The following is a 15,275-nucleotide window of genomic DNA, read 5'->3' as shown; positions in this document are numbered from 1 at the left end:
TTAAAAGTTAAAGTTGCAGTCCATGTGTTTCACCTAAATTACTTGGCTCACCAGTTTTAGTAAGAATGGTCATGAAGAAAATGAGCAATGGAGAAACCCACACAGGACCAAGGGGCAGGTGAACAGAATACAAATGGCAGGTGTGCGTGGGGTGGGGGGGGTAGGGGGGCTGCAAAATGCGTCTCCGTGCAGGCAAAGGCCCAGGAACAGGAACGCGGACGGGGAGTGAGTTCGCATGGTGAGACCAGGGCTAATTATTGGTCTTGTTTTCAAACTGGTGTTTTTTATTGTTGAACCATTTTCAATCACAGTAACAGCAATGATTTTATTTGTGAGGCACTCCCCCCCTAGTCTGGCAGCTTGTGATCACGTTCAGCCACCATCGTGTTTCACTTGTCTCGGTACAGGAAGATTTTCTCTACAACTTGGGTTGGTTGCCAGGATTTAAAAATGGGGAGAATTCACGTAAAATATCCAGATTATTGGCTTGCAAAACCAGGAGACCTGGCCTGCTCTCTGGAAAGGTAGCAACTGAGTGCAAACAGGGCATAAGCTGCCCTCAAGATGAGGTGTGAGTTCCTCAGTTTACCACAGTGTCCACCATCCCCTGACATCCGGCTGACAGGTGGCCATGTCATCCTCACTACCGACACCTTCTTCACTTCTAATAAAAGTTCCCTAATAATTTTGCACACTCTCTCCCCTTGCCCACATCCTTCCAAGCCTTCATTTCTTGCTGGAAGGGATTTGCATTGGCTGAGGATTATAAATCTAAAAGAAGAGAAGAAATTCATCTCTGATTTCCACAGAGCCCGTCAGCAGGGCCCCTTCCTTAGCAAGAATTATACGTGAACTGTGTGCCAGGTGCAACCCCCCCTGCCGACCCAACAGAAAATTTGCCATTGTTCTTCCTCTGCAGGTTCAAGCAACGTGTGAGCTGGAACCAGAGCGAGGAGGAGCTGGGGGCGAAAATTTAAAACCCACCCCCACCTGCATGAAATCACACCACCAGCCGGGGTGGGAACGGGATAAGGTGTACACTGCAAAGAGGTCAGTGAACCAAACGGAATTTGTAAACAGCACGGGCTCAGTCAGTGAGCAAGAAACATCTGAAAGACTTTTAATTAGAAGCCATTTGGCCCAAAGGTGGTTCATCAAACCTCAGAATTTTAGCAAGGCACCGTCGCTTTTAGGTGAAATTCTATTAACCTCTTCCCTGAAACCCGATGTCTCATTGTCAGTCATCGTTTTTTCTCAAAAAAATAAAATCAACTGGGAGGGGGCAAGTCTGCCCAAAAGTTCCCCTGCCCTGCTAGGCGGGGGGGCGTGGGGTGGACTCTGCCTCATTCTAGGGACTGGGTCGTGGTGTGAATGGGAGAGCCAGCACCGTACCATGGAAGGGTTGATTTCACTGGGATCCACATACATTCTGCTGACGTCATACAGGGAGTTTATGTCTCTTTCCTGAAAAAGAACAAAGCGAAATGAATGGAAGCATCCAAGTTCCTGGGGCAGCCTGACAGAGAGCAAGGGTTCTCGGCCACCCCCGGGCCGAAGAGGTGAAACCTCCCAGTTTTGTCGTGCCTCCTGGTAGAGACGGTAAAAAGCCGTTAAAAAGCTCCCCCCAAATTGGAAACCGCACCCCTAAAGGAGACAGGCCCCTGTGCTGGCCTACTCTGTGCCACGCACTGCGGTCCTTTGTGAAAACCCAAGCCCGGGGAGCAGCGCCTGTGGGAGCCCCCCGCTCGTGCCGTATGCCTCTCCCTGACCCACGTTCCACGTCCACGGTGGGACACGGGCCACCCCCTCCAAGGATCTGCACCATGGAAACTGGCAAATGCCATAAACCTGGACACGCTTCACGTTTACCAGCTCACACTAAGACCCACGCTGCCCTCTCTGTCTGCACTGTCCCTGTCTCTCCGAGTCTCCTCTGGGCTTGTGCCACAGCCGCTCCCTGACCTAGAATCGGCTTTCCCCACAGCTGCTCACACCCCACTGGTCCCTGCTGTCAGGCCTGGGCTCCCGTGTTCCCCCTCTTCAGACCTTCTCCGACAGCTCCTAAGCTGCAGTCCCAAGCAGCACCCACCCTTGTTCTGTTGGCTTCTCTGTCATCCTCACTGCCCGGGACAGCTTCTTCATGTGACTGCAAGCTGTCTAGCTCCCCCGTCCAGAGCCGAAATGTCCCAAGGCAGGCTTTGGTCCACCACACTGCCAGGAGCCACAGTCATTCCTGGCCCATGGCTGGTGTATCCTGAATCTCTTTTCAATACATCAATGAACCGGGACGCCTGGGTGGCTCAGCCAGTTAAGCGTCTGGCTTCGGCTCAGGTCATGATCCCAGGGTCCTGGGATCGAGTCCCGCATCGGGCCCTCTGCTCAGTGGGGTGTCTGCTTCTCCCTCTGCCTGCTGCTCCCCCTGCTTGTGTTCTCTTGCTCATTCTCTTGCTGTCTCTCAAATAAATAAGTGAAATATTAAAAAAAAAATACATCAACGAACCCATGTGACAGGGGCAGAGATAAGGTCTGTTCTCCGCTCAGAACCATCCAGTAGCTCAGAATAAAAGCCAGTGTCTCCCAGGGGCCTGCCCCGCACAAAGCAGTCCTTACTTACGTCTACCCCAACTCTGGCTCACTCAGTGCCGGCCACACCAGCTGCTTCTCTGAGCCTCCAGGTGTGCCCTCACCTCAGGACCTTTGTACTTGCTGTCTTCCTGTCCGCAGCTGCACGGAACATTCTTCCATGAACTCTAGCGTCTGCTCAAAGATCTCAGTGAGATCTTTCCAGAGCACACTCGGGAACTGTAGCCCCTTCCCCATCACTGCATCCACGTCTCCACCTGCCCAGTTTTTCTCTATAGTACGTGTCACCCTCTGACACATGATCTGTTTTTTTTAATTTATCTCCTTTATTGTCGGTCTCCCCTACAGTAGACTGCAAGCAGCATGAGGGCAGGCTCTTTGTCCCCAGGACTGAGAGCAGTACTGGACACGTGGTGAGTGCTCAATAAAGGTGTGCTGGAAGAACGGACAGATGAATGATACTCCCCCGAGCGAATCAACCACCTACCATATTGTAGCGCTCCAGGAGCTCAGGCGTCACAGGGTAGCGCAGTCGCATCTTCCGGTAGAGCGCATGCTTCTCGTAGTAGCTGACGAGCTCCACGAGGCTCTCAAAGTAGGCAGAGGTCCCCAGCACAAAGTGCCGGCCATCCCGGTGGATGCGGCAATGCTTTACCTTGCCCCTGGCCCTGGAGGGGGGAGACCACACAGAGTTGGCAACCGAAATCCCAGAAACCAGACAGTTGTTCTACAAGCCCCACTAATTAGAAACCACCTAGCTCTCCATCCTGAGGGGACCAGATAAATGAACAAGGGACGGCCCTCCTGCGGAATACAGTGATGCGGGTCTTTTCAACACAGATACAGAAAAAGCTGTATCTTACAAGAAGTACGGAGTGACTCAACAGCTGGCTTCTCTTGTCTGCCCACTCCGCCCGCCCCCAGTTACAGGACGTGACTTTGGGAAGGTCCTGGTGTCCAGATCAGGTCAGCAAACAATGGCCCAAAGGCCAAATGTGGCCCCCACCTCCACCCCCTGCAGCCCCTGCCCTCGCTTTTGTAAATAAAGTTTTATTGAAACACAGCCACGTTCATCCACTTCCGTGTTGCCCGGGGCTGCTTTCACCCTACAGCGGCAGAGCTGAGTAGCTACAACAGAGGCCCCAGGGCTCGCCAGGCCTATGATATTTACCCTCTGGTCCTTTACAGGAAATGTTTGCTTATCTCTACTCCAGAACTCTGGGATTTGAGGCCCACATCCTTAAATCTTATCTTCAGTGGCCCAACTACTACAACCATGAATTTTTTTTTTTCTCCAAAAAGCAAACCAATCTTTATTGCCTCACCCTGCTGACATGAGAGGTGGGAAAACCCCCCCCCAAAAAACCCCACAATCTTCAGTCTTACTAGCTTTTATCAGCAAGAATAGAAACATTTTGGAAATTAAGCTTTGACCCTACCTTTATAGCCAAAAAGCATCTTTTTAAACTGTCTCAAGGCATAATTACTTTGGGTGAACTACTCATCTTTTAAAAACGTTAGAGGGGCGCCTGGGTGGATCAGTCAGTTAAGGTCGTGAGATGGAGCCCTGTGCTGGGCTCCTTTGCTGGGCATGGAGCCTGCTTGGGATTTTCTCTCTCTCTCCCTCCTCCTCTGCCCCCACCGCCAGGCCCCCCCTGCCGCCAAGCTTGTGCTCTGTCTCTCAAATACACAAATTTTGCACCATAAAGATACTTTTTGTTTTAAAAAACACATACTGTTAAGCCATTTCTTCAGTAAGTCCTGTAAAAAATGTGCTAAAAGATTTCTGCCTCAGTGGCTTATTTGCAGTGATATTTCATTAGTATTTCTTTAAAAAAAAAACAAAACTGCTGAGCAGACAAGTTGCAAGATAAAATATAGTATGATCTCATTTGTATTTTTTAAAATTGAACATTTAAAAAAAGGGAATCCCCACACACGAAATGGCACTGTATTTTCTATAGGTACATATACATGGAGGTCATTTTGGTTTTTTTTTTTTTTTTTTTTTTTTTGGTTTTTGGTTTGTTTGTTTGTTTTGGAGTCCACATGGAGACACCAGTTAGAAAACTGTGCTTTCTACCAGGACAAGGACCCAGATGGGAAGGGCCACAGGGGGTTTAGCTTTACTGCAATGTCTTAATTTTTTCTAAGAATATATTCACGTAACCAAGAAATTTTAAACTTTTTATAAAAGCTCCCTAGGGCAGGGAGGCTCTAGGGCATGGAGGTTAGTTAAGAGTGGGGGTCAGGTTCTGGTTCCTTCTGGTAACCTGACTGCACCTCTGTCTCCCTGTCCACAGTGCCGGGAATGGACAGTTCCTGTGTCATGGCAAGTGTTAACACCGCCATCTGACAGCCCAGGGTAAGCCCTCTGCAATGTGTCCGGCACCCCGAGGGTAACCCATACATGAATGGCTAGGAAAACAGAACCAAGGTCAAGCCAAAATGAGCTTCCCTGGCAAGAGAAGAATCAAGAAGGGAGACAGAACAGGGCTGAGCGTGAATTGCACCTTCCAGCCCCCTGGCTGCTACACGCCCGTGGACACTGTGACCTGAGGTCTTACTCAGCTCTGCCAAGAGGCCCCTGCTCCCATGTTCCACTGAGGTCCACTTTCCACTGATCACACCTAGACAGTAGCTTCATCTCTTTGCATAGACTTGAAAGCGGACATCTGTCCTCTCCTGTAGGTATCCATCCAGAAGTTCAGTCTGTGTTCTCAGAGCCTAGAACACCACCTGGCACAGGAGAGGTACTCCACAGATATTGGGGAGGGGGGGGACGAGGAAGGGAGGGAAAGTTCCTGCAGACCTGTGTTCTCCTTCTGCCCGGAGCAAATCCCCACCTGGTCCCCCTCTGTCACCTGCCTGACCACTCTCTGTGGTGCTTTCCACACAACATTACAGCGATGTGTTTATGTGCCTGACTCTCCTGCCCTGGGCAACACTTAGTGAGGGACAGTGACACACACCCCACACCTTGTCCACAGTGGGTTAGAAAAAGTCTGTGTGTCCAGGCCGGGGCAGGGGGAGGTCACCTTTTGACTATTACAGTGACTGCGCCCCCAACAGGCATGCAGTGGGTGGAGACCAGGGAGGTTCACCGTCCCAGTGGAAATAGCCTTCCCCTCCTCTCCTCCTAGAGACTCCAGGACCTCCTCACTGGCTGGTTCAGCCAGCAGGTCCTGACCACCTGCTGTTGGCAAGGCAACGCTAAGTAGGAGGGCGCCACTCCAGAGAAATACGCGAGTAACAGGACATTTCTTATTCTCATTCTCAGCCAACTGTTGGCCTCATGAGAGCAAAGACTGGGTGGTTTGTATCACTTCTGTGTTTTTGGAGCCCAGCACAGAGCCTGGCACGTAGTAGGTGCTCACTGAACATATACTGATCCCTAAAAATTAAAAACTCCAGCTTTTAGGGTACCACCAATCTCACGGGGAGGGCAGATGCGCAAACAGAATGGTGGATGTATAAAATCAAGCCTCCATCTGGGGATCCCATCTTCCTCCACATGGTTCCAGTGAAGTGATTCCAACCATGGCCGACTTGAAGGTCCCCAGTCAGAACTATGACGCCCAGCTCAGGCCGGGGCCAGGGGGAATGGATGTATCACAGGACTCATCTTTTCTACTAGACACTGGTTCCCAAGGTGAAGCCAATGCAGAGTAGCACCAAGACACACAGAACTAGTCTCCCGAGGATTGCCAGGTGAGACTTGGATCCAGGCCTGCTGGAAGCCAGCTTCACCTCTTGAGCGTCTCAGCAAGTAACCAATAAACGCCCTTTTTTGGCTGCTTGGCCACTGAGTTTGGTTTCTGTCACTCGCACCCCAAAGCACCCTGATTGACAGAACTGCAGCACAACTCAATCCCCAACACCCAACATGGTGGCTGTACAACAGATGTTCACTAAACATGCCCAATCCCATCTGGGTGGTGGAGGCGCCACCAGGAGCTTTGGGCCAAAGGGCAAGACGCCGATGCCAAGTAGCCCAGAGCCTCCCTGTTGGCAGCACAAAGCACAGAGGAGCCCCGGAGCCTGGAGCCGGCACACAGCAGGTGCTCGGTAAATGGCAACAATAATCACCATCACCACCACCACCCACTCACCCAAGAAGGCAGGAATGACGGGGAGAAGGCGGCAGCCTGGTAGGGTCACCAAGGGGGATGGGCCAGGGCAACAGCAATGGAAGGAACAGGAGCAGCCTGGGTGCACCAGGGCCCCTACGGTGCAGCCGGTCACCATCATCACCACATGCAAATGTGGGTCCAGAACTCCACCTCTTCTCACTTCTCCTAAGAAATCTAAATTTTCAAGTGAAATTCCCCAGTATTTAACATAACCATGCAGGCTGAGGCTCAGTTTAGCCCGTAAGCCTCTTCAGAACTCGCCATGAAGACAGCAGGCTTTGAACATGGGTAAGTCCAAGTCTACAATTCTGCCTCAGCCCAGGACTAGGCTGTGTGGCTCTAGACAGGTCGCTTAACCTCTCTGGGCCTCCATTACTTATAGCATCTCATCTACCCCCCTCATGGGCTGCAGTGAAGGACTCCGGCAGATGAAGCCGCAACATCAGCCCAGGGTCTGGAACGTTAGTTAGGAACTCAATACACTGGGGCAGGGGAGATGGAGGGGCAGTGTAATGAACTGGGTCTGAAACCACCCCCCAACACTGACACTGGTGGAAACCAGAGGAATCAGGGGTCTTGGGGTGGAATTAAAGTAGAGAACCACAGTCCTAGAGATGGTTGGTCCATACAGCCTTCCCACTGCCAAGGCCAGGTAGCAAGGGCAGAGGGGAGGAAAGCCGGTCCGTCACATCACTGCTCTGGGCTGCCGGGGCTGCCTGGGTCCAAATCCCAGCTCCACCGCTTACTGGCTGCACGTGTCAGCAAGTTACTCAACCTCTCTGTGCCTTGGTTTCCTCCCCTGAACAGTAAGGATCATGGTCGTAAAGTTGCTGGAAGACGGAATGAGTCCACAGAACAGGCACTACTCTCAAGGACACAGACCCGGGCCCCACACCCTGACAGCTCCCATTAGCGGCCCTTGCTCCCCACACCTGTCCTTCCCAGGCCTCCTCTGCCGAGCGAGAGCCGGCCCCCACCCGCCCGCTCACCTGAAGGTGATGGCGTAGGAGTCGGTGCCCTCCCGCCTCCGGATCAGGAAGGCGCCGTCCCGGGGCACCCTCATTAGCATGTCCTCTGCTTCCCCGCGGCTGAGCCCGTCGTAGTACCACCTGCGGCACGGGGAAACGGCCACGTGAGAGCGCCACCCACCGAGCGGGTGGCACTGGGCTCCGAGGATACCTGGAGTATGGCCCCAGAAACCACCACGGAACTTACACCGTGGGCTCCCCCACCCAAAAACGCCGCCAAAGACAGCAATTTTTTTTAGGAGACCACCAAGATGTAGCCCGGGTAAAACATTCCTATGGTAGGTCCGCTTGGAGCGCGAGAGAATAAATTTAACTGTGTCCTCCCGCCCCATCAGCCTGACTCGGGGCCAGCATCCATCACTGCAGAGAACAGAAAATCGGAGGCCGAGAACACAGGGAACAGAGTTTTAGAAAGGTCTTTTGGTTTGGCTGGTCTTTGGTTACTTTCAAAGATATGAAATAGCGAATTTTAAAAGGCAATCTATATGAATGTAGACAAAAGTGAGAAAGCTGCCACAAGTTACAGGGACTCTCAGTAAGGTACATTTTAGCAGGCTTCAGCTTAAAAAGAGCTCCCCCCCCAACTTACTTCCAGAATTGGTTAACCCTTTGCAAGGCATAACGAATATTCATTTCACTGGATAAGAAATGAAGGGGAAATGTGTACAATTACTTTCCTTCTTGTTCACTTTCACAGTGAAAAGGAATGAGCTTTGACAAGCAGAATGATATCACCCGGCCAAAATTCACCTCCGAAAATCAGAGCCCGAGAGCTCAGGACTGTGAAGGTAAAGGAGAAGAAGGGCAGGGAGAGGCCGAGGGAAAGAGAAAGTAGGGGGAGTAGGTGTTTGGAAACTGGGGCCATCCTGGGGAATTTAAGAGATCCCAGGGGACCTGGGTGAGGGGCCTCGTGGGAAGCTAGGCCCCAGCACACCCACAAGACTGGCTTTTCTGACTGGGAAACCCAATCCACCTGGGCGTCTGCACCCACTAAACCTGGCGCTTGAGGTCTGCTGCCCCGGGAGCACAGGCACACATACGGCTTTGACTCGTGGGGGTTGGGGTTGGGCACGGGGTCGGTGAGCCGAAGCTCGAACTCCGTGCAGCGCAGGTGCGTCTCGCGGTAGTGCTGGATGAGGGCATAGATGCTGGTGAACATGATGTTGTCAGTCAGGAAGTACTTCATGGTCCCACCCTCCATGGTGGAACGGATCCGGCAGTGCTGGACCCGGCCAGACCGCCTGTCGGGAGAGGGACAGCATTAGCACCGAGGCTGGGCCCACCGGCCCTGCCTGTACCCAGGGTGTCAGAGAACGTGGCGAGGGAGGGAAGGGGGGGTGGCCAGAACTGTGGCCAGGGGCACTGACGGGGAGGCACTACATGCGGCCACACAGGCCTCCCTCTGCTCTTAGAACAGGCTTGGGCTTTAGCGCAGGCTGGTCCTTTAGCCTGGATTCCAGAACATTCTACCTACTTCGTCCACCTACTTTTACCTACATAACTCCTAACTCTGGAGCCAGATAGCCTAGGCGTAAATACTGACTCAGCCACTTATGTGCTAAGTGACCTTGAACAAGTGACTTGTCCTCTCTGAGCCTCCACATCATCATCCTGTGGTCTGTCCTCGCTGAGCTGTCCTGAGGACTGAACAAGGTCACACACAAAATGTGCCTAGAATGCTGCCTGGCACATGGGAAGCATCTTGTAGGTGTAAGCTGTCACTATTATAGGTATGTTGTTATAATGGGTCTCCAAGGAAACACCACTTCTTGCAGGAAGTCTTCCCTGACCACTCCCGCCCCGAACATTACATCAAGCCCTGCTTCTACGGACTTTTGTAACATTTAGCATTTTTTGCATTGCACGTATCACAACTACAATTATAGAGAATCCATTCCTTTTTCATTGTCTATTTCCCTGACCAGACTCTAATCTCCATCAGGACAGGGATCCTGTCTGTCTTACCGCAGTGCCCAGAACAGAGCAATCACTCAATGAATACCCTTTAGTGAATGAAGGTACTAATGAGTGAGTGAGAAAGCTCACAACAGCTCCGTAAAGCCGCCTTTAGAATCTCTATTTTAGGGACAAGGAAACAGAGATTGCAGGAGGTTGAGTGACTTACCCAGGGGCACCCCACCTGCTCTAGAGCCAGGACTGGAGGGTCGGGGGTGTGTGAATGAGGCCACATTGTCCTTAGTGCAGGGTCAGATCCTGCCATTACTTAAAATGTTGATGATACTGTGTTCATCACGGATTTTTCATTACTTCTGATTTTTAAAAAAATACTGCATTGAAATACCACGAATCTTGATCGCTAAGTGTCCCGGCCCTCACCTGCCTCAGCCCACCCCTGCCCCGCACGGATTCCTAAATGAAGCTTGGGGTTGTGGGCTAGGCCTGAGCTCGCACAACTCGCCGCATGCTCCCCCCCGCCTCCCCCCGCCACCGCCCTGGCCAGCCGCGAGGGGAAGGCAGCATGCCCCTACCAGAAGGACAGGGTGTAGTCATTGGGGAAGGTCTTGCTCTCCCGCACCAGGAAGGTCCCGTCCTTGCCCCCCGTCTCCGCACAGTACTCCTGCAGCAGCTTCTCGGCACTTGTCCTCTTTTCTACCTTCTTGTGGAACCACTCCTCCCCAAAATGCAGCTCTGTCGGGGGCGTATCCTGGGCCACAAAGAGAGGAGTTTCTGAAAACCTGGCGCGGGGCTGGAGAGCAGACAGGCTGGCTTCGGCTTGCCCTCACCCCAAGAAGTCTGGGAAGACGGCTTCCACTGCCCTCCCTTGCCTGCCACCCTGGGTGGTGGCCTCCTGGAGTCCTAAGACATGGGCCAAGGGGTCCCCGGTACAGGTTTCGACTCTACTGTATAAGGAGTCTGAGAGCGATAATGCCCAGGGGGCTGTACTCAAGAAAAAGCACCAAGGATGGCCAGGAGCTGGAGGGGAGAGGGCAGGAAAGCTGGGAATGTGGCTGGAGGTGGGGCTGGACAGAGCATCCAAAGGTCCTCCCCTCCCACTCGGAGCACAGACCCATCAGGCCCTTCAGGGAGCAGCAAAGAACCACTGGAATCTCATTGGTTGCCCAGCCAGCCAATCAGAAAAGAGCCAGGCAGACCTGGGTACCAAAGAGGCAGCTCCTTGGGCTGAGGATGTCGGGGCCTGGGGGCCATGGAGCAAGGACAGGTTGGAGGCTGTGTCCCCTACCTGGGGCAGCTCCTCTTCTGCAGTCTGTTCAATATCGTCACTGAATGACAGCTTGGCACTGGCAATGGCACAGTAGTGCCGAGTCCATTTCTAGAAAGGGAAACCAGCATTAGCTCTCCCCTCCGTCTCTGCCCCATCAACTCTGGGGCCCCGCCCGGCATGACCCCAGGATTTAAGAGGGATGAACCTTTCCTGCTTTTCATGGACATTTATGGTGGTTTCATGGAATTCCATCCCCTTCAAGACGTTTCTTTTAAAACATCTGTTTTTGGGTTCTTTTGGCATTTTCAGGACTTTTTTAATTCACGGTGTCTAAGGGTTGATACAACTTAGTATCAAATTTCTAGTTCATGTTTATTTAATGTGAAGCCTTTTATGAAAGACGGGATTGTTTTTTGGGTCTCGTGACTGTCTTTTTGTATTACCTCCACTTTTTATGACTTTCAAGATTTCTCAGCCAGTCTGTCTAGCGACTCTTCAACATCTGTGACTTAATCCTTTATTTAAACATTAACAATTTTTATATTCCTAGGATGTAAGGACAGACATATCAAAATATATGCAAATGGATTTGTATGTTAGGTTAAGAGACGTGAGAAGTGGCATTAGCATTCAAAATGCATTCCTCTCACCAAAATAAGGGTTCTGCAGGAACTGTGCCAGATTGAAGGGTACTAAGGAGTTAGGACAACCAAATACACTGTCACATCCTGGATTGCACCTTGGACCAAAAAAAGGACATCAGGAGACCAACTGGTAAAACTGAAATAAGGTCCACGAATTAATTAGTGGTATTGCACCAATGTTCATTTCCTGCTTCCAATAATTATACTCTGGTTATGGAGGACGTTAGTATTTGGGGAAGCTGACTGAAGAGCATGTAAAAATTCTTTGCGTTTGCGCATGTAAATGCATAGTGTATTATGTGAAATATAAAGTAATTTCAAAGTAAAACATTAATAATGCAAAACAAAGGTCAAAATGGGAGTAAGAGAGGAACATTCTCAGAGTTCTCTAGTAGGCCTCAGATGCACTCAAGGCTCTGAGAAGGGGTGCAAGGAGCCCCACCTGGTCGATGGAGTCCCACATGTACAGTTCACCCTGTTGCTTGTGCTCATCTTTCTTGTCCTCCATGTCGACATCCACGTCGCCTCGGGGGCCCAGCTTCTTATGCTGAGGGGAAAAAACACACATAGCCTGTCTCCTTCAAGACCCAAGTTTAGGATCTTTGAGCCAGCAAGCACTCATCCACATGAGCCAGCCAGCCAGCATCTATCTGTCGCATCCACCTCAGGGCCTTTGCACTGCCTGTTCTCTCCGCCTGGTTTCTCTCTCACTACATTCAGCTCTCTGCTCAGTGTCACCTCCTCAGATGACCTTTCCCTGACTACTTGATCTAAAAATAGCCTCCACTCCCCTTTCCACCCCTGTCACTCTGGCCCCTGGGAGTTATTTTCCATACTCTTGGCCCTTTGTGTATCTGTGTGTCTATCTGTATTCTGGCTTCCCTGCCAAAAAATATAAGCCCCACCAGGGCAGGACTTCGTGCTGTCCCCTGTTGAATCTCCTGTGGCAGTTCAGCAAATAGTAAGTGCTCAATAAACATTCAGTGTATCAGCAATACCACCTGCATGCCCCACATTCTCTGGCACACACAGGGAAAGGCAGGAACAGCCTGTCCGGGAGCCCAGACTGCAGGGCAGTGGGCTACATACCGGGGATGCATAATTAAGCTGCTTTATCAGCTGTGTGACCCTAGGCAGGAGGCTGCACTTCTCTGGGCCCCACAGTTCTCACCAGGGAGACTGAGACAGTGACTACAACAACCTACATCCAGGTGGGTACTGACACCCACGCAGGCCAGCATTTGTAAACCCTTGATTCCGGTGGCCCGGTGGAGGGAGCTGAGGATTGGGAGTCTGTCCAGGGCTCGAATGTGGGGCCTTACTATAGCTGTGTGACAACTAGTTTCAGTCTCAGTCATTTCCTCCATGAAATGGGGTTAACGACAGCCCCTGCTGGGTCCTGTCAGCTAAGGGGCATGAAAGACACCTGTCAACACCGAGGCGTGATGTGTTTCATTTTAAACGGCCCTGAATTACTTCTTGGGCAAGAACTAACCACAACCTCAGCTAAGCGACCTTCTAGACCTCAAGGTCCCCATCTGGAAAGTGGGCCCGGGGCCTGGGATTTGCCACCTCTCAGGGCTGTAGGAGACTGGGCAGTATTTAGTGTCATGCCTAGCCAGGCTCACAAACGCTATTCCTGCCCTCTTCCCTGAAACAGGAGGGAGCCAAGAAGTACCAGCAGGAGGCAATGGGTGCTCTGACCGGGGCTGTCACTACGTCACACCCTAAAACAAGAGCCAGAAAACCTCTGGGGACACACAGAGAACAGTCAAGAAAGCAAAGCTACAGAGACATGCAGACTCACTGACCTAATGCCTGAGAAGCTGTAGACCCTCCCGAGCCGAGCTCCTTTGGCCTCTAGTCCACCTTCCCCAGGTTGGAAGTTTCCCTTGGTGTCTCAGGGAAAAGTGCCCCAGGGTCTTAGCCTAATCCTGTAGATATGCTGGTGCTTTTACCCTGAAGGCACCAACACCCCGTCCTCTGGATGAACCTCTGAGAAAGCTCCCTCACACCATTTGACACGTCTCTGTTGACAGGTCTGTCTCCCCACTAGACCATGACTTCCTGGCACACAGGGATTATACCCAGTGCCTCTTGATGGCCCAGTGACAATCTAGGGAATGTGCCCCGCGTTCATACCACCACACGTTTGTGGATGTTATTCCCCCAACCTGAGAGCACTGCCCCCTCTCTGCCTAATAAACATCTGTCCACTCTTCCACATGAACCTGCTACTTGTCAACAAAATCCATCCCACTGCTTCTACCAACGGCCACCCAGCTGGAGACTTCACGTCCAGCCCCCTTTGTGGGAGGTGTGGTCATGTGACAGTTCTCACACACAGGACAGCACAGGCTGGGAAATACCAACCTGCATCCTGCTTATTTGCCAGAAATTGCGGACCTTGGACACACTCACGTTGCCCTTTCCATGGGCTGGAGCTCAGGTGAGCCTACAACTCAACATCAACCCCACACACGGGGACAATGCCCCAGGGCAGACCCTCCACCCAGTTTCTGTGCCAGGGACCTCCTTCAAAGTTGGGGAAGATGATGGGCCCCTTTCTCAGAACAACACTGATAATGCATAGAATAAGAGAAACTATACTGAAATACAGTTATTAACATATCAAATATTTATAATATAAACAGATGTCCTTCCTTATTAACTTTTTATACAAGATCTAGAGTCAAATCTATTAACTACCATAATTTCAAAGTAGTGATGAGGACAAGATCATTTTGAGATATTTGTAGTAACTGTAAACATGATATGAAAATATCCATGATTTCCACTGGTGACAAAGCCCCAAGTGGCTTGTTGCCAATATTCACAATGGAAGGAAATGTTAAGTTTTACTTACAGGTTGATCAAAGTAAAGAGGCAACATTTTCCCCCAAAGTTCACATGCTACCATACCCCAGATTCTAACTGTGGATTCTCTGGAGGGGTCTACAGAACCCCAGCTGAAAATCCTTTCCCTAGGAGACTGTAGAACAAGATAAGAGGGTGCTGGTTCCCTTGATAGCCTTGTGGACCAGAGCTCAAACCTTCTAGAACACTCTCCCTCAGCCAAAGAAGAAATGACCTCTCCTATGCTTTAAGCCACTATATATCTGGTCTCTCTTAGTAATACAGATCCCCTCTCCCCGGTGTCCCTGGCACTCTCGGGCACGGCTGATCCTTCATCCCTCCCCACAGCACTTGGCAAGCCACCCCCTTCGTCCATTAGCACAAGCAGCCTTTTGGGGCAACTGTCTCCCTCCAGTCCATGTCTATCTCATACACTGGACTGGGACACAGAGGCACCCAGAGGTGAAATGACCCTGCCCAGCGTCGCTGAGGGAGTTAGCAAGGAGAGCTGGTGTGAGTCCAGGCGGTGGGACCAGGAGCCTGGGCTCTGAGCCACCTGGTCTCCTGAGTGACAGGCCACCCAGGGCCACCTACCTTGATGATGATCTTCTCCCGCAGCTGGCTGGGTGAGGGCAGCTGGTCCGCGCTGGCCTCCGTGGGCTTCGTCAGCAGCTGGTCGCCAAACACCTCCTTGAACACCCTGGCCATGTGGCGCTGCTGCTCCACGCAACAGTGCTCCTCGATGGACAGGATCACGGGGAAGCTGTGTGCGGGCAGAGCCAGCTCAGCTCAGCAGGGGGCGGGGACCGGGAACCAGAGGTCACTGGTTTCCCAGAGCCAGCCTCCT

The 15,275-nt window shown here is 51.7% G+C and overlaps 1 protein-coding gene across 1 annotated transcript in view; it reads right to left on the bottom strand.

The window, feature by feature from the left end:
* The window catches only part of PLCG2 (phospholipase C gamma 2), a 139,021-nt gene that overhangs the window by 39,573 nt on the left and 84,173 nt on the right, over positions 1-15,275 (bottom strand). Inside the window, exons 14-21 of the mRNA XM_025860437.2 lie at positions 15,023-15,191; positions 12,015-12,119; positions 10,947-11,036; positions 10,234-10,409; positions 8,785-8,985; positions 7,706-7,825; positions 3,071-3,251; positions 1,393-1,464 (exon numbers count right to left, since the gene is read on the bottom strand). Coding sequence (XP_025716222.1) covers positions 1,393-1,464; positions 3,071-3,251; positions 7,706-7,825; positions 8,785-8,985; positions 10,234-10,409; positions 10,947-11,036; positions 12,015-12,119; positions 15,023-15,191 — 1,114 coding nt within the window. The remainder of the gene's footprint in view (positions 1-1,392; positions 1,465-3,070; positions 3,252-7,705; positions 7,826-8,784; positions 8,986-10,233; positions 10,410-10,946; positions 11,037-12,014; positions 12,120-15,022; positions 15,192-15,275) is intronic.

Source organism: Callorhinus ursinus, unplaced genomic scaffold, assembly GCF_003265705.2.
Source record: "Callorhinus ursinus isolate GAN/ISIS: 27379988/994484 unplaced genomic scaffold, GSC_fseal_2.0 scaffold46, whole genome shotgun sequence".
Taxonomy (NCBI): Eukaryota; Metazoa; Chordata; class Mammalia; order Carnivora; family Otariidae; genus Callorhinus; species Callorhinus ursinus.
The sequence above is the reverse complement of the archived record's forward strand: the minus strand, read 5'-3'. Positions and strand labels throughout refer to the sequence as shown.